Source organism: Suricata suricatta, chromosome X (genome assembly GCF_006229205.1).
Source record: "Suricata suricatta isolate VVHF042 chromosome X, meerkat_22Aug2017_6uvM2_HiC, whole genome shotgun sequence".
Classification (NCBI taxonomy): domain Eukaryota; kingdom Metazoa; phylum Chordata; class Mammalia; order Carnivora; family Herpestidae; genus Suricata; species Suricata suricatta.
This window is the reverse complement of record NC_043717.1, coordinates 91,786,313-91,810,174: the sequence shown is the minus strand read 5'-3', so window position 1 is coordinate 91,810,174 and position 23,862 is coordinate 91,786,313. Positions and strand designations below refer to the sequence as shown.

The window sequence follows — 23,862 nt, the reverse complement described above, 5'->3', positions numbered from 1 at the left end:
ACCCAGGCTGAAGCATGTTCCTAGTTCGCTCCTGGGGATGGCTAGACTCCAGATGGCCAGAGCCACTGACCCCCTCACTCGTGCACAGACAGGGCTCTCCAGAGACTTAGGCACAGGGAGATATCCCAGGCCTGTCAAACATCCCCTTCCTCTCAAAGAGTAACAGGTACTTGCTGAAGCCAGCAGGCAAAAGGGACTGGGAGCTTCTACCACTGTTTTTCAGAAGTGGGAAGAAAAGATGTAAAACACAGGATGGGCATCTTGCCTCCATAGTAGCTGGGTCTTAGGACACCAGAACCGTGGACGGCCTGCACCATGTGGGTGGCCAGGGGGTGGGAGGGCGAGGGCACAACAGTGAGGGCAGGGATAAGACTGTGCAGTCAGATGCGGATGTGGGTGGCCCCGGGCAAGAGAGCCAGCAGGCAGGTGATTTCCTTGAGTTAAAGAGGATCATTCTTTATAGCTGCCTGAGAGGACTCTCCTTCCAGCTCTGCTGCTACTCCTACAGCAAACAAGGAACACACACACACACCCCCTAACCCGACTCAGGTACTCAATTCTCCCCAACGCTTCCCCCGCCCAGGATGTGCCCCTGCCTTGCCTTTCCCCCTGATCCCGCCTCACAGTTCTGGTACAAGAGAGGACAAGGCAGAGGGGCTAGTGAGGCGGGATCAGGGGTTTCCCATTGACTTCATCAGGACACCCATCTGCTTTGACCACAAAAAAACCAGGATGGGGAGAAAAGACAGGAGACAGAAGCCCTGATGCAGGTTTTCAGTATGCAAGTGTTTTTGACTCCACAGCCAGTTGCTTAAAATGAAACATAAAGGGCAGCCAGAATACACACCCAAATGCAAAAAGGTAAAGGCAAACATAAAATAAACCACACAATACCATGAACCCCCCACAAAACCAAAAAATTAAAACCCAAACCCCCTCAACTTTATATATATATATATATGTGTGTGTGTGTGTATATATATATATATATATATGTGTGTGTGTGTGTGTGTGTGTGTGTGTGTGTGTGTGTGTGTTTTAAAGGGAGAACAACTGTTCAAAACCAACTGGGCAGTATGGTGTGGGTGGGGAGCAGTCCTACAAAAGGGGGCCTAGAACTTCCCACTGGGAACAAAGAACAAACACAATACAAAGAAAATAACCACCAATCTCCCTCATGGGTCAGGAGTCTTCAGAGAACAGATTGTCCCATCCTCAAACTGGCTTTTTTTTTTTTTACCTTTTTTCTTTTTTTTTTTCCATTTTCTTCTTTTGTTGTTGTTGTTTTAGCACCTGTACAATAAAACTGTACCATCTCCAATCAGAGCCGGCCATAGCGAGGCCCTCCTGCCTTTAGATGGTACATACTCTCTACAAGGATTGTTTGGAAAAAATAGCAATTGGTAGAAAAATAAGAACAAGAGTAGGAAAGACAATGCCACAGAGGGGGCAGGGACAGGGAAACAGCCCGAGCTCCGCCCTCTCTCTCTCTCTCTCTCTCTCCCTGAACAAACCCAGCGCTGGAGGCCAGGAGGGAGGCCTGGCAGGGGCCCCGCACTCAGCCCCCGGTCCTGAGGTGAGGTGGGAGTGGAGTCCGGGTAGCACCCAGCTGGAGCCCGGCCTCCTGCCCTCACCTAGGGAATGGCTGAGGCCTGGATCTCACATCTGGCCATCAATCCCAGAGCCCTCTGCAGATTCGAGAGGAGGATGGGGGTCAGAGGGAGAAGCAGGGAGGAGAGAGGAAGGCGGTGCTGAGTCTGGGAAGGGGGAGAGGTGAGCGGCAAGGGCTGGGGGCCGAGAGGCTCAGCATCCAGAAGGGGCAAAGGCAGAATGGGGTGGGTTGGCCGGGGGCGCGGGGGTGGGGGAGGAGACGCAGGAGCAAGCCCATGTTGTGCACTCTGAGGAGAGCAGTGAAGGAAGTGTGAGGAGGAGGGTGGCCTTAACTTTCAGGCCCATTCTGGACTCTCCCCAAGTAGAGTTCCGCACTAGGCCCTCACCCTCACAATCCACCCCTCCCCAGAAACACTAATCTCGAGATAGTAGGGCTGCTGTGAAGGGCAGGAGGGAAAACAAAAAAAATGGCAGGGGGGGAGCACCAAAGCCTCAGGGTCACCCTCACCCCCCCAGCCCCGGGCCAGCACCAGCCACCTTCATCAGTCATGGGTCCTCGGGCCCCCTGCCCCGCCTGCCCCCTCCCCCGTGGGGGTGAAAACAAACCTGGGAATAACTTTGTCAGAGGGAGGGGGCAGCTCCAGAGCTTATCAAGAAAGACAAAGAAAGGAGGTGAAGAAAGTCCCTCAATACAACAAGTTGTCTCAAATCGTCACAGTGATACAGACTTATCAGAAACCAATGAAACAATACAAATTAAATACTAATAAAATAAATACTATGGAAGACAGAAGAACACAGGGGAACGGAGGGGGCGCTCAGAGATTTGGCCTTTTCTCATTTCTCCTCCGGACAGGCTGAGGCCACCCCAAGGGACCCTGGCGCCACCTCCCACCATCCCTAGGACCTCTTGCCCTCAGACGTGGAATTCAACTTTCCACCCCCATCACCAACCACAACAACAATGACGATGACAGGGAGATGAGAACTAATAATAACCAGAAAAAAAAAATCCAGTCACTAATGCTGGCATTGATAAGGCGGCTTCTTGTTGGTCCGTATTATTGCCTCATTCTGCAGTCTGGTGCTTGGTGGGGGAAAGACATGGGAGGTGGGGAAGGGTGAACTTGGGAGGAGAAAGAAGAAAAGGGAGGGGCTGTTTTCCCGGTGGAAGGTCAACTGTTCCACGGCTGGAACTCCACCTCAGACCCCAGGAGCTGAAGTAGCTCTGGCTCATACCGCACCAGCTCCACAGTCTCAGAGGAGCCTGGGGCAGATCTGTCGTCCAAGCCTCCGGGCCTCTCGGCTGGGGTCAGAAGCTGACTGGAGGCCACCTGCCGGTAGAACTCCGCTTTGGGCAAGGTGGCGATTTCAAAGTGCGGGAACCGAGCCTGAAAGATCCTGGAGGAAAGCTTCAGCCTCTTCAGGACGTCGGTAAAGAGGAACCAGTTGCAGGGCCTGGAAGAGGCAAGAGCAGGAGTTATGGAGGAGGCCTGGGGGGACACAATGGGGTGCTGGGAACACTCTGAAAGGCCCAGGAAGGCTGCCAGTTTGGCTATCTGCCCTCCCACCCCAAACTAAACCATGGGCTCCTTGGGTGTCACTGAGGCAAAAATCTAGGCTTGCCTACACTGGTTGAACCAGCTTTCAGCTCAGTCATGAGCACTCAACCCACGTCTGACCTCTTCCTTTTAAAAGAGTGGAAGCAGGAAGGAAAGGGACCTTCCAGAACCCAAAACTCTTAGCAGGCATCCCCAGGCCTTCGGCACATCCCGTGACCTGGAATTTACCATCTGCTGGGACCAGTTCTTTCCCCCACTGAGCCCTAATACCCTGTCTGGTTTCCCTTTCCTGGTCTCACTCCTGCTTCCCCTGCCTCCTTGTTCTCCAAGACCTTCCCCAACAGACGGGGAGCCATGGAGAAAGGCCTAAACTGCGGGTAATCTAAAAGGCATTTTTTCCTTGGCTCTGGAATGCATTAGACAAGTTTTTTCTCCAGCGGCAGCACATTCGTTTCTGCAAGGCCAGAGCTCACGTTACAGCCAGTCTGACTCTGCTTAGCACACCCGACTGGCCTGGGCGGCAGCCTAGGGACAGCTGGGAGGGGCGCCGGGGAGGCCGGCCACAGGCCACGCACTCGTTTCGACTAAACCAGGAAGAGATGCTGCATGCCCCTGCTGAGGGTCCTGTCTCCGACGCAGTCCCTCCTGGCCATTGACCTGTCCTGCCCGCAGCATCTGCGGCAGCCTCCTAACTGGTCTCCGCCTGCCAAGAGTCTCCCTGCTGCGCCCCCACCCATCCTCCCTGCATGTAAAAAAGAGAATCTCATCTTCTTACTCCCTAAACTGCTTTCCATGGATCCCCAGTACCTCCAGCAAAGAAACCTCCACATTCTTTACCATGATACTATGGCAACACCTCTCAAACATGATCACATTCAACCTCTTGGGCTCAATCTTCCCCAGTAACACACACACTCACACTCAAACATACAGTGTACTCTCCACACCACTGAGCACCAGCCATTTGTTGAAAGACAAGTTCTGCCTTCTGAACTTTCTGAACTTGTCCGTCTTGTGCCTCTGCTTGTGGCTCACCCTCCATCCTCCCCCGCTCTCAGGCCCAGCTCAGGCAGAATTGACTGTTCTCTTTTGGGGCACCTGGGTGGCTCGGTTGGTTGGGTGACCGATTCTTGGTTTCAGCTTGGGTTGTGGTCTTGTGGTTCATGGGTCTGACCGTGCGTCAGGCACTGCACTGAAGGTATGGAGCCTGCTTGGGATTCTCTCTTTCACCTTTTCTCTCTGCCCCTCCTCCACTTGCTCATACTTTCTCTCTCTCAAAATAAACTTAAAAAAAAGAAAAAGAACTGAGTGTTCTGTACAGCACCTACCATTTCTATCCAGACCCACAGCCCTTCTCCCTAAAAGGCAATGCTCTTGCCAGTGACAGTAACCCCTTTTCTCACAGCATCAGGAAATGGACTGCTCTGGGTTCAGAGAAAGGGACTACAGACACCATACCCTTGGACCATCACTTTTGAAGAATGAAAAAGACCCCTCAGAACATTAACACTTGGTGAGCAGGATTCAGCTTTGCTTGGATGATTCCAAAGGCACTTCTGAACCCAGCCGGGCCTCAGGGTCATCATTCTACACCCTTCCTACTTCTTGAAGAACATGCATTTCACAGTGTGCTGCAGCTGTGGGCAAGGGCAGATCCAGAAGAGGCACGGGAGGATGTAACATCAGGGAGACCAGCCTTTCCCGTACCAAGCTGTCAACTGAAAAACCGCCTGTGCTCAGCTTGCTGGATGGCGCATGGCTCTTGGTTGGCCTGTGTTCCGTCCACACCTAACACACACTAGCCTGGTCTTTTTACTGCCTGGGGCCCAAGATCTGGTTTCAGAGAAGGAGGTGCTGAATACTCTGGAGGAATTAATTAACTGTGCAATACTATATCTCAGAGGCCTGGCCCCACCCTCAGGGATCAGCTGATGCCCAGAAGAATAAGGACCAAAAGCTCCTGAAACTTGATCCCAACTAGTGGCATCATATAGGCTATTTTTATTCTTATCAGCCCCTGGGGGAAGGGATGCAAAGAAACTGGGGTGGCCTGATGGTGAATGGTTAGAGTAGTCAACTTGAGGGACTCACTTGAAGGCCTCCTAACCCATTGTGTACCCCTCTCTCGACCATGTGCACTTCATGTGCCTTCACTGTTTTAAAAAGACAGGGTCTGGTGTTTCCAAAATAACTATCAAAGACAAAATATCCTTAAGAGCGTCTGCAACATATTGGAAAAGAGGAAGAAAACACTTAATGGTGGAAGCTGAGAGAAAAAGGACAATTCATTCTGCATCCTCCTGAGCAGCACTGCCACACACCGCCATCCGGTGACAACCAACAAAGACCATGGCCCCGCAGTCTGTTGAAGTCCCTTATGAATCCTCAAATCAAGATTCAACTGGGTTCAGTCTAATGGTTAGCGTCAGGTATATTCTAGCCTCCGAAAACGGGAGATGCCTGCTAACGATGCACACAGTGATCTGAGATGACAGTACTGAGGCCATCATCTTGCCAACATTAAGGCTACAATAAAGCAGCCTGTGGACGACTTAAGGACCCCAGCAGCCCCTGAGCTATGGCAACCATATGTCCCGGTTTTTCCAAGAATCTCAATTTCAAATATTCTGTCTGGCTGTTCCCAGAAACCACAAAAATGTTCCAGAGATTCTAATAGTTCATCAGCTCAAACATCTCCCAGGTCATCTCTTACACCCAGGAGCGGCAGAGGAATTCTTCAAAGAGTGAATCTAGATTTTGGGTTTGGGAAATACATACAGTCAAGCTATGTAGAGCTTACAGCCTTTGTTCTAAATGTAACTAATCAGGGCTGTAAAGTCAGGCTAGCCTTGGTCAGATGTCAGCTTTCGCTAAGCTCCAGCATGTGCTCTCCAGGTGTCTGCTTCCTTCTGGAGAACTCCGCCCTTCCCAGGGAGGCAGGCCAGGGGTTGCCAGGATCCTGGCACCCAGTCCCTGTAGATTCCTTCGACACTTACCCGCGGGACACTGACACTTGGAGGTTGTAGCAAGGGAGAAGAGGCTTGTCTGAGAGCTCAAACATAAAGTCATCCTCTTCCACATCATCTCCTTCTTGATCAGAGTTCCCTGGAGGATTATGTAGGAGGTCACAGGCAAAGCCATCTTTTTCTTCTGTAAGGAGAGCACATGGGATATGAGGATTTAGTTACGTGCAAAAACCTGAAGAAAAAAATGCTCCAACAAGATAAAAGGGCATGGAGGTGGTGATCAGGACATAAACAACAAGCTCACAGACCCCCAGTTGGGGGCCAAGTTTTGCTGATCCCATGGCTCCCATCCTTGGGACGGCGTGTGAAAGTCCTGTCCCTGGAAGAAAGTAGTTTCTGGCCAGAAATTCATTATACTCCACCTTTCAGTTGGAAAACAGCCGGCTTGGGGCACCTGGGTGGCTCAGTCAGTTAAGCGCCTGACTTCGGCTCAGGTCATGATTTCACAGTTTGTGGGTTTGAGCCCCGCATCAGGCTCTGTGCTGACAACTCATAGCCTGGAGCTGCTTCGGATTCTGTGTCTCCCTCTCTCTCTGCCCCTCCCCCCACTCATGCTCTGTTTCTCTGTCTCCATAATAAATAAAAACATTTAAAAAAATTAAAAAAAAAGGAAAACCACCGGCTGATGTGAAGGACCAGCTGCTTCGACCTTTGGAGATGGAGCCCGATGATACTACCAGCAGTCAAAGGCAAGGTAGAAACACCTGCTGTGCCTGCGTGGCTCTCAGAAGGCCCAAGGGGCCGCTCAGCCTGTTCCCTTCCCCGGCTATGTGTTCGGGTGTGGCATATTTCATTCCATCCCAACCTTCCCCAGCTCCAGCTTCCCCAGAACTTAGGGATGGACACCTCGCCCAACTTGCAGCCCCAACCCAGGGATGAGTGCTAGCTGACTGCCACAGAGAAAGATGCTTCCAAGAGAGGAAAGCTTGGGTCAGAGGCTAAGGAAGCAACAGCTGTCTCAGAAACTGTGCATGGTGCGGGCAGGACAGGGAGAGAATGATCATGGCCAGGTGAGGGGCTAGGTCTCTCTTGACTGTGAACAATGCCAGAAGAGATGACAATACAACACAGGGGCTTGTGGGAGGGTTAGGACAAAGCAAGGGAGGAGAAAGGCACTTGGAAGAAAGAGAGTAAAAGCAATAACCAGGGCATAAGTGGAGGAGGGCTAATGAGAGGTGGCTTTGTGGCAACCCTGGTTTAGGCCAATGTATTCTGAGTCTAGACGGAGCATGGGCTAGTGTTTGGGTTGAAACAGTCTGTAAGTTACTAACAGGTGGAGAAAGGCTGGCTGCACAGGGTCACTCCTGTCTTTGAGAAGAATCCGTGCAACCCAAAGCAACCCCCCATCTCTGAGCCACAGACAAGCATGGGAGGAATCTGACTTAAAGCTTACCCAACACAGAGCTGCTGTAGAAGTCCCAGGACACGCCAGGGTCACCCTCTGCCCGGCCCTGAAGATCTGAGAGGTGATCTGATGAAAGAAAAGAAGGCAGTGAGACAAGGGGGGTAGGCTGGAGAAGGGCCTAGAAACAAAGTACGTCTACATGGGGCTAGGAGAATGGGAGAAGCGAAGGAAGGACCACAGGAGGGTCTGGGAGCTAACAGGGAGAGATACATTTCCTGCTGTCAATCAGAGGTTGCCAACCAGCAGTCAGGACCCAAATCTACCCACTGACCACCTGGGGTTTGGCCCAGTGTTTTAAACCAAAAAAATAAAAAATGTTGAACATTTTAAAATTGAGAGATTTCACCTAAAATCTGGATTTCCAACTTTTCTTGAAAAAAAAAATCAGAAAATCTGGCAACACAGTGTCCCACATTCCTGCATGTCAACAGTTGGCCGGAGGGAGAGGCGACATGTGTGTTCTCCAGTTCAACAATCCCCACCCAGCATGCTCTGCTCTCTTTCATGATCAGCCTGAAGGCATTTAGGTCTGGGATCCCTGCTTTTAATGGTGTACAGAATGGACTCTCCCAGCACAATCTCAGACCTGTCCCAAGATTTCAATTCCTTGCAGGTCACGGTGTTCACACAGCCAATCAGGATCTCTCCAATTCAAAGTAAGATAAGGAAGCAGAATTCTTTCTGTTTCATCTTTGAAAAACATAGGGAAGAGGTCCAAGTTTACCCTCATAAGAACCTTTTGCTTCCACTCCTAGGTATATACCCCCGAAAGAATTGAAAACAGGTGTTTAAACAGAAACGTATACACAAATGAATGTTCATAGCAGGTCTACTCACAATAGCCAAAAAAGTGGAAACCACCCAAATGTTAAGCTGATGAAGGTATAAACAAAATGTGGTCCATCCACATAATGGAATATTACTCAGTTATAATAAAAAACAAAACTGATGTATGCTACAACATGAATGAAGCCTAAAGACATTACACTAAATGAAAGGAGCCAGATGCAGAAGGCCATATACTGTATGAGTCCATGTAAGATATCCAGGACGGGCAAATCTAGAGGGACAGAAAGCACACGGGTAGTTGGGAGGGAACAAGAAGTGGCTGTCTAATGGGGACAGCGTTTTCTTCTGGGGTGATGAAGTTCTGAAACTCAGTAGTGGTGATGGTTGCACAACATTCTGAATGCACTTAATGTCACTTCACTGTATACTTTTTAAAATGGTTAAAATAGTAGGGGGCAGGCCTGGGTGGCTCAGTCAGTTAAATGTCTGACTTTTGATTTCAGCTCAGGTCATGGTCTCACAGTTTGTGAGATTTGACCCCAGGTCAGGCTCTACGCTGACAGTGTGGAGCCTGCTTGTATTCTCTCTCTCCCTCTATCTCTGCCCTTCCCCTGCTTGCTCTCTAATCTTTCTCTCAAAATAAATAAAAATAAAATTTAAAAACAGGTTAAGGGGCACCTGGGTGGCTCAGTCGGTTGGGCGTCTGACTTTGGCTCAGGTCATGATCTCGCAGTTTGGGAGTTCCGGCCCTGCATCCTGATGATAAGTGTAGAGCCTAGAGCCTGTTTTGGATTCTGTGCTTCCCTCTCTCTGTGCCCCTCCACTTCTCGCTCTCTGTCTCTCTCTTTATCTCAAAAATAAATTATAAAATAAAATAAAACAAAACAAAAGGTTAAAATAGTAAATTTTATGCTGTAAGTATTTTGCCACAATAAAAAAAATTTAAACCACCTTTTGCTTACTTGATCGGAGGCTAGACATTAGGTCACCCCTTTGCCTCCTTGTCTCCTAGCTAAGCATCATCTAGTGGAACTGCTCCACCTCTCAGCTCCACATGTACAAAAATCAGGTTTTCATGACAAATTCAACTTTGGCATCTGTGGGCACATGGCCCAGTGGTTGCCAGTATGCCACCCAGCACGGTTGGCAAGCTGATTTAGCTCTAGAATGGTTGCTACCAGCCCTCAGGTGACCCATGGGCACAAGTAGAGGAGAGAGTCCAAAGGGCACAGGTGACGTGAGGGTGCCCTCTGGAAACCAAATCCCAGGAGGAAGCTGGCGGCCACTCCTAAAGGCCCAAAGCCAGTCTCCCCCGATGAAAGGCACCGCCGGGCTCCACTATACTTCCCTTTTGGGTCGCACAGTCTATCAGCAAAAATGCCTATCAGCTGTTGTGAGCTACTAAAAGAAGTAACTTTTTAGCAACCTTCTAGGAGATGAAGAGTTTCTTCTGGTAGGAAAAGGCAGCGAAAGAGAGCTTTCAAAATAATAGCTGAGCAGCTACATTGGAAAATCTTTAGTCACGCACATTAGATCTTTTTTATGTACTCCACCAAAAACTCTTGAGGTCATGACTGCCAGTTTCTGTGCTCTTCTGGACCCCATGCCCCTTGAGAGTTGGAAGGAGTTTCTCCAGAAAGCATCTGTCAGGTAGGTAGGTGCCTATTCTGTGCCTGGCCTTGTGCTAGGTGTCCTGGGAAATGAACGCATGAAATCGTAAGGCAGAGAATATGTCTGTCTTGTTCATCATTGTCTCCCCATGGCCTGAGCCCAGGTGCCTGGCACCTAGTAAGAGCAAACAAACATATGGGGAAGACAGGGAGGGAGGGAGGGAGGGATTATTATGAGGCAAGACCTAAAGCCTGCTTAACTGGCATGCCAAAACACACATGCTCCAAGGACTGTTGTCCCCCCAGGATGTCACACGAGGATTCCAGCAGAGCCCTAGTTCACCATATTCTTGGGGTTCCTCTCAAGGGACTGCCTTCAGAGCCCCTGGCACATTCCACTAATTCTCCTCACTGACAGCAAATCTTTGTCATTTGAAGGTGAATTTGCCTTTCTGAGGCAGCCCAGTGTGCATAGGCATGAGCAAAAATGCAACCGTCTGGGTAGACCCAGGAGCTACATGCCCGAAGAAGCTCCCATGGTTGCTCGACGGCACACCTTCCAGTCATGTGCCCTCATAGGCCTTCATGTGTGATAGGGACAAAGAGGGGCATTCCTCTCCCTTGACTGTCCCCTGCCCCTCCAACAAATTTCAGTCCTTTATTCTTCTCTTTTCTACCAACAAGTGCACTCAGCAATCCCTCTCTTGAGTATATATTGACAAGAACTGAAGACTGATACTCAAACAAATGCCATGTTCATAGCGGCACTAGTCACAACGGCCAAAAGGTGGACACAACCCAAATGCCTATGAACCAATGAAGGCATAAAGAAAATGGAGTAGATCCATACAATGACACACCATTCAGCATCAAAAAGAAAGGAAGTACAGGATGCCTGGGTGGCTCCACTGATTAAGCTTCTGACTCTTGATTTCAGCTCAGGTCATGGTCTCATGGTTCATGGGTTCAAGCCCTGCATCGGGCTTCATGCTGACAACAAGGAGCCTGCTTGGATTCTCTCTCTCTTGCTCTCTCTCTGCCCCTTCCCTGTTTGGGTGCACTCTCTCTCTCTCTCTCTAAGATAAATTAACTTTAAGAGAAAGGAAGAACTGAAACATGCTACCACATGGATGGACCTGAAAAAACACGATGACACATGAGGGAAGTCAGACATATCATTCCATTTATGTATAATATCCAGAATGGGCAGGGCGATAGAGACGGAAAGTAGATGGCTGTTTGCCATGGGCTGGGAGGAGGGGAAATAGAGAGCAAAGGCTTAATGGGTTTGGGGCTTCATTTTGGGGGCGATGAAAAGGTTTTGGAACTAGATAGAGGCAGTGGTTGCACAACATTGTGACTACACTAAACGCCACTGAATTGTTCCCTTCTAAAAGGCTGGTTTTAGGTTATGTGAATTTTGCCTCAATAAAAGAAAAATTTTAAGTATCCAAGGTAAGCGGTCACCCTGGCTATCTGAGTTTCTGTCTTTCTCAGGGTCCCATCACACCACTCCCATGTCCTCCAACCAAGTCACTAGCTGAGGGACATGAAAGGAGAGAAAAAAAAAAAAACAAAGAGTCTTCGACATGGGGTCATATGGCAGAGGTCTCTGGCAGGAAAAACAAAAACCTGTGATTCAGTGACCTCGGGTGGTAAACTGCTAACCCTTTCATTAGTGGAAGAAAATGCAATCCTGATCCTTCCTCAGATGCCCCAAAACCAAACTGCAGCAACTCCCCTTGGCCCCCACATTCTTTCTGACAGATGAAAATGAATCTGTTTTCCCTTGGTATTATTTTCTTCAAAGGCTCAAAGGCAAATCAGTCACATGCCTGCCTGTAACTTGGTCCAAGGAGAAGGTCTTCCAAAGGCTTCTTGGACAGTTTGCACGGTGTAGTGCCCCAAACCCAAGGACGAGGGAGAAAGGGTTTGCTTTTTGACCCAACACCATAATGAAACCTAACAGGGCCTCAATAAATGCATGGGTGGATGAACAGAAGAAGGGGGGCTGCCGCATCCTTCATGATCTCTGGAGAAACGGGCCTCACTTTAAGCCAACTCAATATATAGAAAAATACATATTTACAACCCAGATGAGTTACCAGCATCTTCTGCTTTGCAAAAGGATTCACCACAGGATACTTGTAAATAGTGACATTCTTTTGTGTATTTAAAAGAGGGTTGAATCCCAGACTTTTCCAGAACAGGAGCCTTGTTTTCCAGAACAAGAGAAGGAAGCTCAACACCAGGAGCAACACGGAGGCTCTCATCTTTTCCACCTGCAGAAGATGGAGTCCTTTGCACCCTACAGGGATTCACCTTCATTTTCTGCCCAGTGGGATTTCCACCAGGGGAGGGAGAAGACAATTAATCTACAGAGAGTCTTGTCAGGCAAATGCTTGGGGATGAAAAACAAAAAGCTTTTTAAATGCCTCCACCCGACAAGCAAAGTTAAAAAAAAATCCTGAAGTCCACCCAAATGCCTCCACATTTAGGGGCTGGGGAGGTGGGCAGCGAGTGAAATGGTTCCTATACTTCCAAGCCCATGGTGCCTCCAGGCACTAGACCACCTTGTCCAATGGTTCAGTGACATCTGGTGGGGGTGGGGGGCAGCTGCGATTAATAAAAAAGAAATATTTACTTCAAGGAATTAAGCCCCTGATGATGGTTACACAATATTATGAATATATTAAGTGCCACTGAATCATTCACCTCCAAATGGTTGTATTAGGTGGTTTTCACCTCAATTAAAAAAAAAAAAAAAACCCTGAGTATTGTCTTCTCATCTCCCCCAGCCTCCGGGCCCAGGTTCCCTCTCTCAGGAGCCTATAGACTCCTGCCAGTGCCTCCCTGGGGCATAGGGCCAAGTGCTGCTAGCACTTTCCCAAACAGAGGGACAGAGATCTGCCTCAGAGCACACTTGGTATTTGCATGGAAAAGAGGTAGCCCTGTTCTAACACTCCGTTCCTTTCCAGGCCATCATTATGAAGCTGTAGCTCTGTGCCTATGAGGCTGAGAAACAATGGCAAGATCTGAATGAAGGTGTTTGGGCCTGGACAGACTCCGAAGTGTCAGAATTAAGAGAAGTCTTCTCTTGGGGTTCCTGGCTGTCCCGGTTGGTGGAGCATGCAACTCTTGATCCGGGGGTTGTGACTTTGAGCCCCATGTTAGTTATAGAAATTACTTAAAAATAAAATATTTATTAAAAAAAGTAAAGTCTTCTCTTGAGTGCAATGTGAGCTGGCATTCAGGTGAGTTGGAGGCATCAAAAGGCTGCTAGCAGCTGGGATTAGCTAACAGAAATGGGAAGAAGAGATAAAAATGTGTTTGTTTCTAAATTTTTAGTTACTGAAAATGGCCTCAACATTCAAATTCCTTTGGGATTTTGGAGAAAGGATTGGGGAAGAAATGAGTTTGTTGCTCACTAAGGTGGTCAGAGATGGCTTTATTTGGATCCAGAGGGTCCCAAGACCCTCTGGAGGGCAGTCTCTAGTGTAGAGAGGTCCTGGATTAAACCTCTTGGTCAGAGACAGAGCTTCATGCGGTGCTTTTTAATCATGCTGGGAAGTTTTGGATGTTCATCTGCGCCAGCTTCTCCTGGGAATCCGCTGGACCGCAGACATGTGTATGTATAAAACAGTGCATGTGGCACATGGTATTTAAGAAGGGGTCCTGAGCCCGCATGATGGTGCAGCCAAAGTGAACAAGAGTTATCACTGGCCTAGGACAAACGACTGAATGAGCATCACCAAATGGCTCTGCCCTTCATGGACAGTGGCCTGGGACAGCCTCAGAGCTGAGGGGAGAGAAAAGACAGTCCTGCCCCCTAGCTAGAAGGGCTGGGTCCCACTGGGAGGCCTGAGGCTGGTATGCAGTGACCAGTGACTGCAGGGTTTGGTTGACTTGACTGGGGGACTGGGGGCCTGACGAAGGATGGCTGAGCAGGAAGGAGTCAAGGCCTCTGTCCACGGCTTCCCATTGCTTCTCCCTTGGCTGTTATTAGTATCAAGGTGGTGCTTCCCACCGAGTCCTCCTTCCACGGGGACCTTTAGTTCACGGTCCCTTTGTTTCTTCCTCCATCATCAGCTACCTAGTTAACCTTTGTCCAATAAATAAATGATCTCCTTCCTGGTTGGGAGCCCAGAACTATATCTGGGGAGGTGGGGATTCAGGACTAACTAAGGCCACAGCAAGGGTGAGACTGAGTGGCCTTGAGCAAACCCTTGGTCCCATTGGCTCCCAGTCTGAAAGGGGTTCAACAGTAAACAATGAAGCCTCCACAGAGGGTCAGTGAGACAACTGTCAGCCGCTCCTTCTGTCGGGCACTCTGGCAGTATGAGGAAGAAACTGCTAGAGCAAAGGCTGAGCTGTGATATCACTAAGGAGGTGGAGTTCCTTCATTCAGAGGTCAGGTCTGAGGAAACTCCCAGTGAGCATGCCCACACTGGACTTCCCCCCCTTCCCTCCTCCCTGCTGCCCAACTTGGTAGAGTTACCCAACTGCAGGCAAACAGTGGCTGTCCACTAATGAGAACATAAATGCATGTTGGCTGGTGGCCCTAGCCACGGGCCCGAACACCAGACACTCTGGAAGAGAGGCCAGGTGACGGAGGAAGAAAAAGGCTCAGCAGGGTGCAGAGGGAACATCAGTTACCACAGGAAGGGAGTGTGAGAAATATAGCATCAGGAGGGGTCCTAAGGGTTTCACTGTGATTACCAACAAGGAGAAAGTGCAAGAACAAAAGCAAAATGCTGTGTCATTTCTTTGTAACTAACATTCTGTTCAAAACACGGATCAACACACTTTGCCCCCCGTTTAATCTATTAGTCAGGCCGCCGTCTCATGAGGAGGCCTACCCCACATACCGAGCTAGGAAGTGGGTCCCTGTGAGCTACCATGGCCCAGAAGAGGATGCATGTGATATGGATACTCATAGCACCACAACAAGAGGAAGTAGACCTTTAGGCTTTTTAAAGTGTATAGAGATTTCTGAGACACTTCAAGGAAAGCCTGCAGAGGGCTAATGCCTCTCGTGGGAGTCGAGATGGAGGGAGATGAAGAATACCTTCTCAGGAGTTCAGGAATCGGAGGCTATCCCCAAGGATGATGGCTTCAAGCCTGGGCTGTGCTTACCGCTGAGAAAGCGCTTCATGGTGTCGCTGCTGGCCAGCTTCATGGCTGTCTGTCCCGAGTAGGTGGCCAGTGTGGGGTCAGCCCCGTACGACAGCAAGAGCCATATGGTCTCCAGGTTGTCATTGACCACTGCGTCATGAACTGGCCTGCAGAGGTGACACAGGGTGAGGACAAGAGGGCCCAAGTAGGAGCCTAGGTGTCTAGGCCTCAGGCTACTTCATCAGGGGAAAATAAAATAAAATGATCCTAGGATCATTAATAATCATTAATAATGTGAGTAAGACTTAGAGCAGAGAAACCACTTCTGGCCTGCGCCCCACATCATATCTCCCTACTTCCTTCTCCTCTCTCTGCCTCTTTCTCCTCCAGCCCCAATTTCTCTCTCCAAGGCTCCCCCTACATTTTGGGACAGTCCTTAGGGTACCATGTAGCTCCACTGGTAGCTCTGGAGTTTGGGAAAGAACAGGGCCCTGGCCAAAGATAATCTTAAAGCAGATGCTGAGGGTATAGATGGAAAGATTTGGATGACCACCCCGGAGCAGGGATGAGCAGAGTGGCTCCACGCACAAGGTGGTGACCAAGCAGAGCCTGCATCCTCTGATCCAAGTCCCCCTACTTGATATGCAGCTCATGCCTCAATGTGGCCCAGGAAGTAGGCCCTCTGATAGAGGGAAAGGGGTACAATTTCTTTAAGACCCAGCAAGTATCTTTTTTTCAAGTGTACAGACATCGAGTCAACAGTCAAATCTGGGATGTTTCCCTCAGGTCAGCCTCCAAGTAGATCGATGTGCCACCAGGAGAATCTGAGGGACACCTGAGTGGTGTTCCTCATAAAGCTGCATTTGATGGGATGATCCCTAGATGACTCCAACCTGCCCTTAGTCACCAATGTGGACAGGCCAGCCAGGAACTCATCCACCCCTGCCCTTAACCGCTTTCCCCTACGGTCTGCAGCCATCTTCCTGGAACACCTCCTGACAAGGCCTCTCTGCAACGTGGAGCCTGGTGTGCTGTGAAGGTCCAGGCTTGAGCAAGCTCTTCTCAGTGAGGGGCTGAGCTCGGGATGGAGGTGGGGGGGCGGGGAGTGGCCTTCTTGCCTCGTGCCATCCTGCGCGCTGCAGTTCACGTTGGCCCCATGCTCTAGCAGGATGTTCAGAATGTCCGTCCAGCCCCTAGAGCAGGCCTCATGCAGGGCTGTGTAGCCAGCGTTGTCGCGGTGATTCACATCTTCACTGTCTTTCTGGAGGCAGTAGAGAACAACGTCCTGTGGGGACAGGAGAGCGCCATGAGCAAAGAGACGCCTAATTCTTTTTAAAAAAATTTTTAATGTTTATTTTTGAGAGAGAGACAGAGAGAGAGAGAGCATGAATGAGCATGAGTGGGGGAGGGGCATACAGAGAGGGAGACACAGAATCCAAATCAGGCTCTGAGCTGCCGGCATAGAGCCCGACATGGGGCTTGAACTCAGGACTGTGAGATCATGACCCGAGTGGAACTCATATGCTCAACTGACTGAGCCACCCAGGTGCCCCAAGAGAGGCCTAATTCTTGACATCACTCCAGTTAGTTCCGAAGCTCTCCAAACGTCCAAAGAGTAAGTCTTATTCTGGGAACTAATGGACATGTCTCAAAATCATTTGTCACCAAAGTCAATCCTCAGGTCCATTCCGACAGCCTCGACTCTGGGCTATTTTCGCAGCAGCGGGGAGAACTTCTTATGACCAAGGATACTCACTCATCTGGGTGTGGGCTGTTGGGGTGAGGTTGTCAGAGAGGCCCACCTGCCCACCATGAGCATGGACTCTCAGGCCTCAAGTCCCTAGTCTGGGGCTTCGCAAGATAGCACCAGACCACAGAAATGAGACACGTGGTGGCAAGCACGGCCTATGGTGGGGATTTGAGAACAAGGAAGGAAGAACTGGTGTAAGAACTATCCCTGGATGCTAGTTTTCATTATTTTAAGCACTAGTCCTGGATGTTTATGCCGGGGCATTCAGTTCTACCCTCCTCTCAAATCAGGATTGCTCCGAGTAGAATCCAGGGTGCTCATTCATTCACATAGCAATGATCAGGGTCCCTAGGCTACATGATGGACCAGAAATTGGTCTCCAGAACTGGAAGCATCCCAGCTAGTCTGGAATGAAGCTGGTGGATATGCTGAGGGAGATGGGAGAGGCAGCCCCTCTTCTGAGGGGAAGAGGCAGGCAGCAGCTACCAGGGGTCTATCGTCAGCCCTCTGTCAGGTCCTAGCAAGATGGTCCACCCAGGCATCCCAACTGACAGCTCGCAGGCTGGCTGGCTAGGACAACTGAGTGAGTGAGTGAACACGTGAGTGAGTGTATGCCTGTGTTGGAGGTGCTGTCTCTTGGATTTAGGAACTATCAGGCTGCCTGTACCCAGGAGAGCACAAGGCCCCCTACCCTCCTCACCAGTGCAGACGTTCGCCTCTTCTCTCAGGCCTCGTAGTCCTCCTCCCTCCCTCCCAGGACAGGTTGCCCAGCCTGCTCCTGGCCTGCCCTGGTTGGTTCTCCTATGGTTTCCGATTTGCTAGTTCAGCCCCAGGTACAAGGTTAAACCTGAGGGCAGGGGTTGGTCATCTTCTTTCCTTAGACTTCCCTTGGCACCTATCCCAGCCCCCACACTAGGTGCTCAAGAAAGATGGGCAGCTTGCCAGTGAGACGCTGTCAAGGCAGTTCCCCTGTGATGGCCAGCCCAGCTAGGAGTGCAGTTGTCTTTAAATGCATCAGTTGTGGATATCTGAAGCCTTAAAAAAAAACCAGGGTCTACTGTATAACCCAGCAGCTCCATCCTTAAGAGCAAATCCTGAGGAAACAATTGGTATGGTAGGCAAACATACATGGTCAAGGATTTCATATCAACACAAACGTCCAACAAAATTTAATTGTGGCCACTGAGTCAGGCTTCCACCCTACCCTGGTACTTGGGCATCAAAAAGACCTTGGTGAGAATTCAGGCCTTCAGGCTCATACAGATGAAGTAGTAAGGGACACATTATTTCACATTGCTAAGCCTTGATGTTCTCATCTGTAGAACGGGGCTAATAAAACCTACCTCCACAGGTTAATGGTGAGATGAAATAATATAAAGCAATCAGAGCTCTTAATAGGACAAAAGTGGTGCTTGATAAATGCCAGCTTCCTTTCCAATCCACAGGGAAGTAGTGTAAGTAGGGGAGCCCAACCCAGCCCCCCATACACTATTGCCTCCTCCTCTACTGGGAGCTAAAATGAGGGCAGCGGGAGAATGTGAAGAGTGAGCAGTGATCACCCCTGTTCCTCTCTGACTGGGGTATCCAGCACAAAGGGAAATTCAAGACAATGTCAAGATCTCGTTTCTGACCCAGGAATCTGTTGGATTATCAATATTGTGTTACCATTTCAATTATTTTCATTCCCAATTGATATTCAAATGAGCTTGCATTCCCACATACCATGCTGGCCAGCCCCAGAGGCATCTGGGCAGTAGAAGGAGTCTAGTCAAGGTTGAAACCCCAAACAAAGCCCTGCCCAGGCCACAGAAAAGCCAATGGGGAGAAGCTTCTCCATAGGTGCTTGGGCAGTGGCATCCTGCTGCCGGGGAGCTCCCTACCTTATAGCCAAGACGTGCTGCCCGCTGCAGGAGGGTCTCGCCCGCGTTCTTGTTCACTATGAGCCGACGTGCCTCTGGGGGGATCTGCCGGGTTGCAGGTGACTCGGAGGCCTCCTCTGGGCCAGCACTTCGGGACTTAGAGGGTGTGCGTGGTTCGGTGGGTTTCACTGGGGTGGGAGATTTGGGAGATCGCGTCTTCTGTTGGCTCCAACGACCTTTGCCCTGGAAAGCACAGATGCAGTCTCATATCAGCACAGGCGCCCACCAGTTCCTACACAGTGAGCAGATGCTGAGGGGCTCAAATCCTCAACCACGTAAGCCAATGATGGACCAAGGGCTCGGAAATCAGAGATTGAGGAGATATCCCAGCTTCCTTCAAGCACTCTGCATGCCCTCTTTACCTGCCTTTGTTTACCCTTTTGTTGAGGTTTTTACAAGTCCTACTTCTAAATAAGCAGAACCAAACTGAGAGTAAAGAGAACTGGAGACTTCTTTGAAGAAGGACGATTGCTAAGGCCTTCAACTCTTATTGCAAAAACCTGACTTCAAACCTTCCCCAGCCTCTCTCACCTTCCTCCACCCCAAGTCCCAAGGTTGCATTCATGCCCAGCCTGGGTGCAAGAGTCAGACAGACCTTGGTTTGGGATCTTGCCTCTGCCACTCACTAGTACCAAGGCCTAGCCTCTCTGAGCCTCCCTTTCTCCCTTGTGGGGGCTTCAGATGGGGAGGAAATGTGTTCAAGGAACCAGACCCACGGAGCCTCATTTGCACCTGGCCCTAAGTTGGATGATGAGATTCTAAACTGGGAGCTGATGCTCGGGTCCCTGGGTGGCTCAGTTGGTTTAGCATCTGGCTCTTTATCTCAGCTCAGGTCATGATCTCACAGTTTGTGAGACTGAGCCCTACACTGGGCTCTTTGCTGACCATGTAATGTAGAGCCTGCTCAGAATTGTCTTTCCCTCTCTCCCTGCCCCTCCCCTGCTCTATCTCTCAAAATAAACAAATTTAAAAAGAAATTTAAACTGGGAGCTGATGTCATATTTGTATAAGACTTTGGGGGGCCTTGGGAGACCCACTTGGGCAAAGTGGGTACACTTTGTATATGGGAGGGACATTAATCACTGGGTGACCAGAGAGCAGACTTTGCCCTCATCAGATTCTAAGATGGCCCCTGATGATCCCTCCTGATGTTTGTGCTCAAGTGTAGCCCCCTCCTGCATTGGACAGGGCTGCTCTGTGTGCCAATAGGAGATCACAGAGATGATGGTGTGTGACTTCAAGGTTACTTCCTAAAAGACAAAACGTGGCTTCGGCCTTGCTCTCTTTTGGATTAGTTGTTCTGGGGGAAAGCAATCACCATGTCATGAGGACACTCAAGAAGTCCTTTGGAGAAGCCCATGGGGCAAGGAGAAGAGACCTCCTGCCAACAACCAGCATCAATTTGCCAGCTGTGTGAGGGGGCCACCCTGGAAGCAGACCTTCCAGCCCCAGTCAAGAGTTCAGGGTAATGGAGCCCTGGCTGACACTTTGACTACAACCTCGTGGGAGACCCCAAGCCAGGCCCAGGTAAGCTGCTCATGAATTTCTGACCCCCAGAAGCTGTGGGAGAGAATACGTTTATTGTTGTGTTGAGCTGCTAAGTTTTAGGGTAATCTCTTATACACCACCAGAGATAACTAATACATAACACTTAGCCAAATCCCTCAGGGCATTATCGAGGTCTCATTGAAGTCCTATGTCTTCTAAAACATTCTACAACAATCTAGCCTTCTTTCTCTGCACACCCAGAACACCTAGCCTGAAACAAATATTCTGGTGCCAAATCTTGACTTTTAACTTCCTTCCACTGTTTTGTGGACAAGTCTGGCCTCCCTTGCTAGGTTTTAAGCTCCTTGGGGGCAGGGTTCATATTGTTATCTTCTCTTTTGTTCCTTACAGCACTTAACTCATGGCTGGACACATCATCACAACAGACATTTGTTGACTTGATTCAAGCCAGCTATGTGTAGGGCCCTGGGCACACAGAAAAGTTGCCTAGAAAATCATGAAGCCAGGAAATGAATGGCAGCAGGGAAAAGACCAGAACCCAGGGCATTTATTTCTTCCAGTAAATCTCAAGACAACCAGAGCTGCTATCCATCCCCAACCCAAAAAAGCAGAGAGGTACAGTCACTAGTGGGAAGGCACTGGCTATGAGTGTACAGTATTGCTCTATGGCCACGAGGGTAGAGGTATATAATGGCAATACTGGAGGATGCTGGGTAAAGTGCCTAGGTTTTTGCTAAGCCAAGCCAGGATCCAAAGGGTGACTCTCCCTCTGAGGGCAAGAGCTGCCAGAGACAAGGGAGGCTGCCTGAAAGGGGGAGGAGCAAGAACAAATAGGGCCCCTTCCCCTCCCCTGGCTTGGAGCCCCTGTGGGAAGAAGCCTTTGCCCAATGCCCCAGCTTTAGTGTCGCAGGCGCGTCCCTGCCTCCCCCCGCCTTGCTTCTCACTACAAAGCACTATGCCACGGGGGCAACCAGAGCAGGTGGTGGTGACTGGGAGAGAAAGAAAGGCGGGAGGGAGAAAGGGAGGCCCCGTGAAGGGACAAAACCTCTCTGGGAGGGACACTGCAGCAGACACTGCCAGGCAGAATAACCAGGCACAACTATCAGCATGTGCTGCTGAATGTCAGGCGGCTGGTTACCTTCGTGTGGGACAGGGCCACCTGAGTGTCTGGGGAGGAGCAGGGAAGAGGAGGAGGATGCCCATCTTTCACCAGGGCTGCTCAGGGTTGCAGTGTGTCTCTGCCTGGCCGCCCCCTCCCCTGGTGTCTCCCGGGTACAGACTGAAGCCACCCATTCACAGGGTAGAGCATATGGAAAGAGCCGCGGTGGTCAGGCCTGCTTCATGTCCCAACTCTTGGCACTCATAATCAATGAGTAACCCCTTGAAAGTCCCTTAACCTCCCTGAACCTTGGGGTCCTCACCATAAAATGAGGACAACAGTGCCTACCTCTAACAGCCACTGTGGGAATTACAAACAACCATGTGAATGGAAGCGCTTGACACAGACCAGACTTCTTTATTCCTTCCCCCACCCCACCCCCTCTGGAGGTCTGAGGGAATAGTCACTGCTACCTTGCCACTCTGTGCCTCTGTCCTCTTATCCCTGCCTTGACCTGAAGCTTGAGGATGTACACCAGTCTCAAAGAGCACTTTACAGTTATCAAAGCCTTTTACATTGGTTGCCTCCTCCTTTGTTCCCCCAAGCACCTTTGTGAGTGGGAAAGGACATGGAGTATCATCTCCATTTTTAAAGATGAGGAAATAGGCTTGAGTCCCTTGTCTGAGCTGGAATCAGATCCCAGAAGAGGGAAGGGGATGGGGAAAGGAGGGGAGACAAGCCCCTGGGTTTCCCACCTTTTGCCAGTGCCACTCAGGGATTCCTGCTCTGGAGCTGGAAAGAGCTATTAAAGTTACAACCACCAAACAAGCCCAATACGACCCCTTCTTTTAGTTGCCAATGGCAAATATATATTATGGGTATACATTTGAACCTGGACCTTCACTTCTCTCAAATGTAAAGCTCACCAAGGACTGAGGAACACATGATTTTTCTTCGAATGGTACAATGTGGAACTCAAAACCAATGTTGTGAACATCAGACCAAAAAAAGATGTCAACTATGAATAGGGGTTCGAGAATGCTGGCCTGGCTACTGATTGGTGAGTGGCCAAGAAGCAAAGGAACCGGGGAGTTGGGTGTGGGGAAGGGCAGCTAGAGCTCCTTCAGCTCAACCCTCAAGCAACCTTTGTCTGGACATCAACATCCTTGCTTCTACTATCCTTGCTTGTTTTCTGCTTTGATTGATTCAGAAAACTCTCTGGTTGGTTTCAAGTGAGTTAAGCCCAGACAAAAGTTTCTTGATTGGATATTAACAAGCTATTCAGGCTAACATCCTGCCATATTCTTCAACTCTTCCTTAATTCAAAGGAGATCCAAGGCTTGTTGAAGAAAAGCCATCATGAGCCAAACCGGAGTTTGCAGACTCTTACTGTTAGCTATAAGTTTAGTTTCCATTTTTCAAACACAATCCCCAATTCCTCTAGGGCTAGTTTAAAATACTGGAATAAATATGGGTGAATTTGGTCCTTTCCATCCACTCACTCACTCAGAGGACCATTGATCAGGGAGCTTGTGGAAACCCTGAGGCCCTAGCCTGCTCCCCTCACCCCAACTCCCCTCGCTGGCAACATACCTTTGCCTCTTCTGAGACATTCGCCATGTGCTTGGTCTTGCATTTTCGTTTTCCTGATGGCTTTTCTGAACTTTCAAGGCAGGCTGGCTCCTCCAGGTTATTCGGGAGGAAACCATTTGGTGAATCTGAGATCCCCTGGGCTTTGCTGGGCAAAAGAAGGTTCCTGTTTCTGAGGCGGTGCTCTGAACTTTGGGAGGATGTCTTCTGCTTACGGGCCTTTAAATCTGAAGGCAAAAAATAGGAAAGAATGGATGTCAGGGAAATGGAACACAGAAAACCAATGCCTTCCTCTAAGATGAATCAGAGGCTTTGGGGATTAGAATCTCAGTGCAAAGTTGTGTAACTATCAGCTACCAGTATCTGATAGTGCAGTGCTGATGATTCCACTAAATGCTTCTCAAATGGACACCATACTTCAACATCAAAGTCCCTCCTATCCAAGCAGGTGACAACTCCCAGCCCTGCCAGCAGGGGGCAGCCAATCTGGCTCTACCCAAGATGAGGGTAATTTTAAAAGGATTTCCCCCATAGCCCAGAGCAAGTCACAACTTTCTTTTCAGCTTTTTCCCCATCCACTTTGTCTTTTTCTCCATTCCATTATGAAAGCAAATTTAGCAGTTCTGCTTCACCAAAGTATGAAGCACACCGGGGTGGGGAGTAAACAGACTTCTTCCTTCATAGCCTCACCTCACCCACCTGAGGGCATGGTTGTTCACTCTCTGAGGAGACAAAGATCATAGCCACAGAAACTCCCTGAAACCATAAGGTGCCATGGGCCTACTTAGCTGGTGGGCAGTCGCAAAAGCCTGCTGCCTTCCCTGGCTGGAAATCAAGTCGCTGGAATACGCTGGGCGGCATCTCTAATTATAGCCAC

The 23,862-nt window shown here is 49.7% G+C and overlaps 1 protein-coding gene across 1 annotated transcript in view; it reads right to left on the bottom strand.

The window, feature by feature from the left end:
- Positions 1-765: 765 nt before the first annotated feature.
- BCORL1 (BCL6 corepressor like 1) overlaps positions 766-23,862 on the bottom strand; it is a 60,505-nt gene continuing 37,408 nt past the window's right edge. Inside the window, exons 9-15 of the mRNA XM_029929701.1 lie at positions 22,989-23,212; positions 18,749-18,970; positions 16,237-16,403; positions 15,140-15,285; positions 7,593-7,670; positions 6,170-6,323; positions 766-3,069 (exon numbers count right to left, since the gene is read on the bottom strand). Of these exons, the coding sequence (XP_029785561.1) occupies positions 2,787-3,069; positions 6,170-6,323; positions 7,593-7,670; positions 15,140-15,285; positions 16,237-16,403; positions 18,749-18,970; positions 22,989-23,212 (1,274 nt within the window). The 3' untranslated portion in view covers positions 766-2,786. The remainder of the gene's footprint in view (positions 3,070-6,169; positions 6,324-7,592; positions 7,671-15,139; positions 15,286-16,236; positions 16,404-18,748; positions 18,971-22,988; positions 23,213-23,862) is intronic.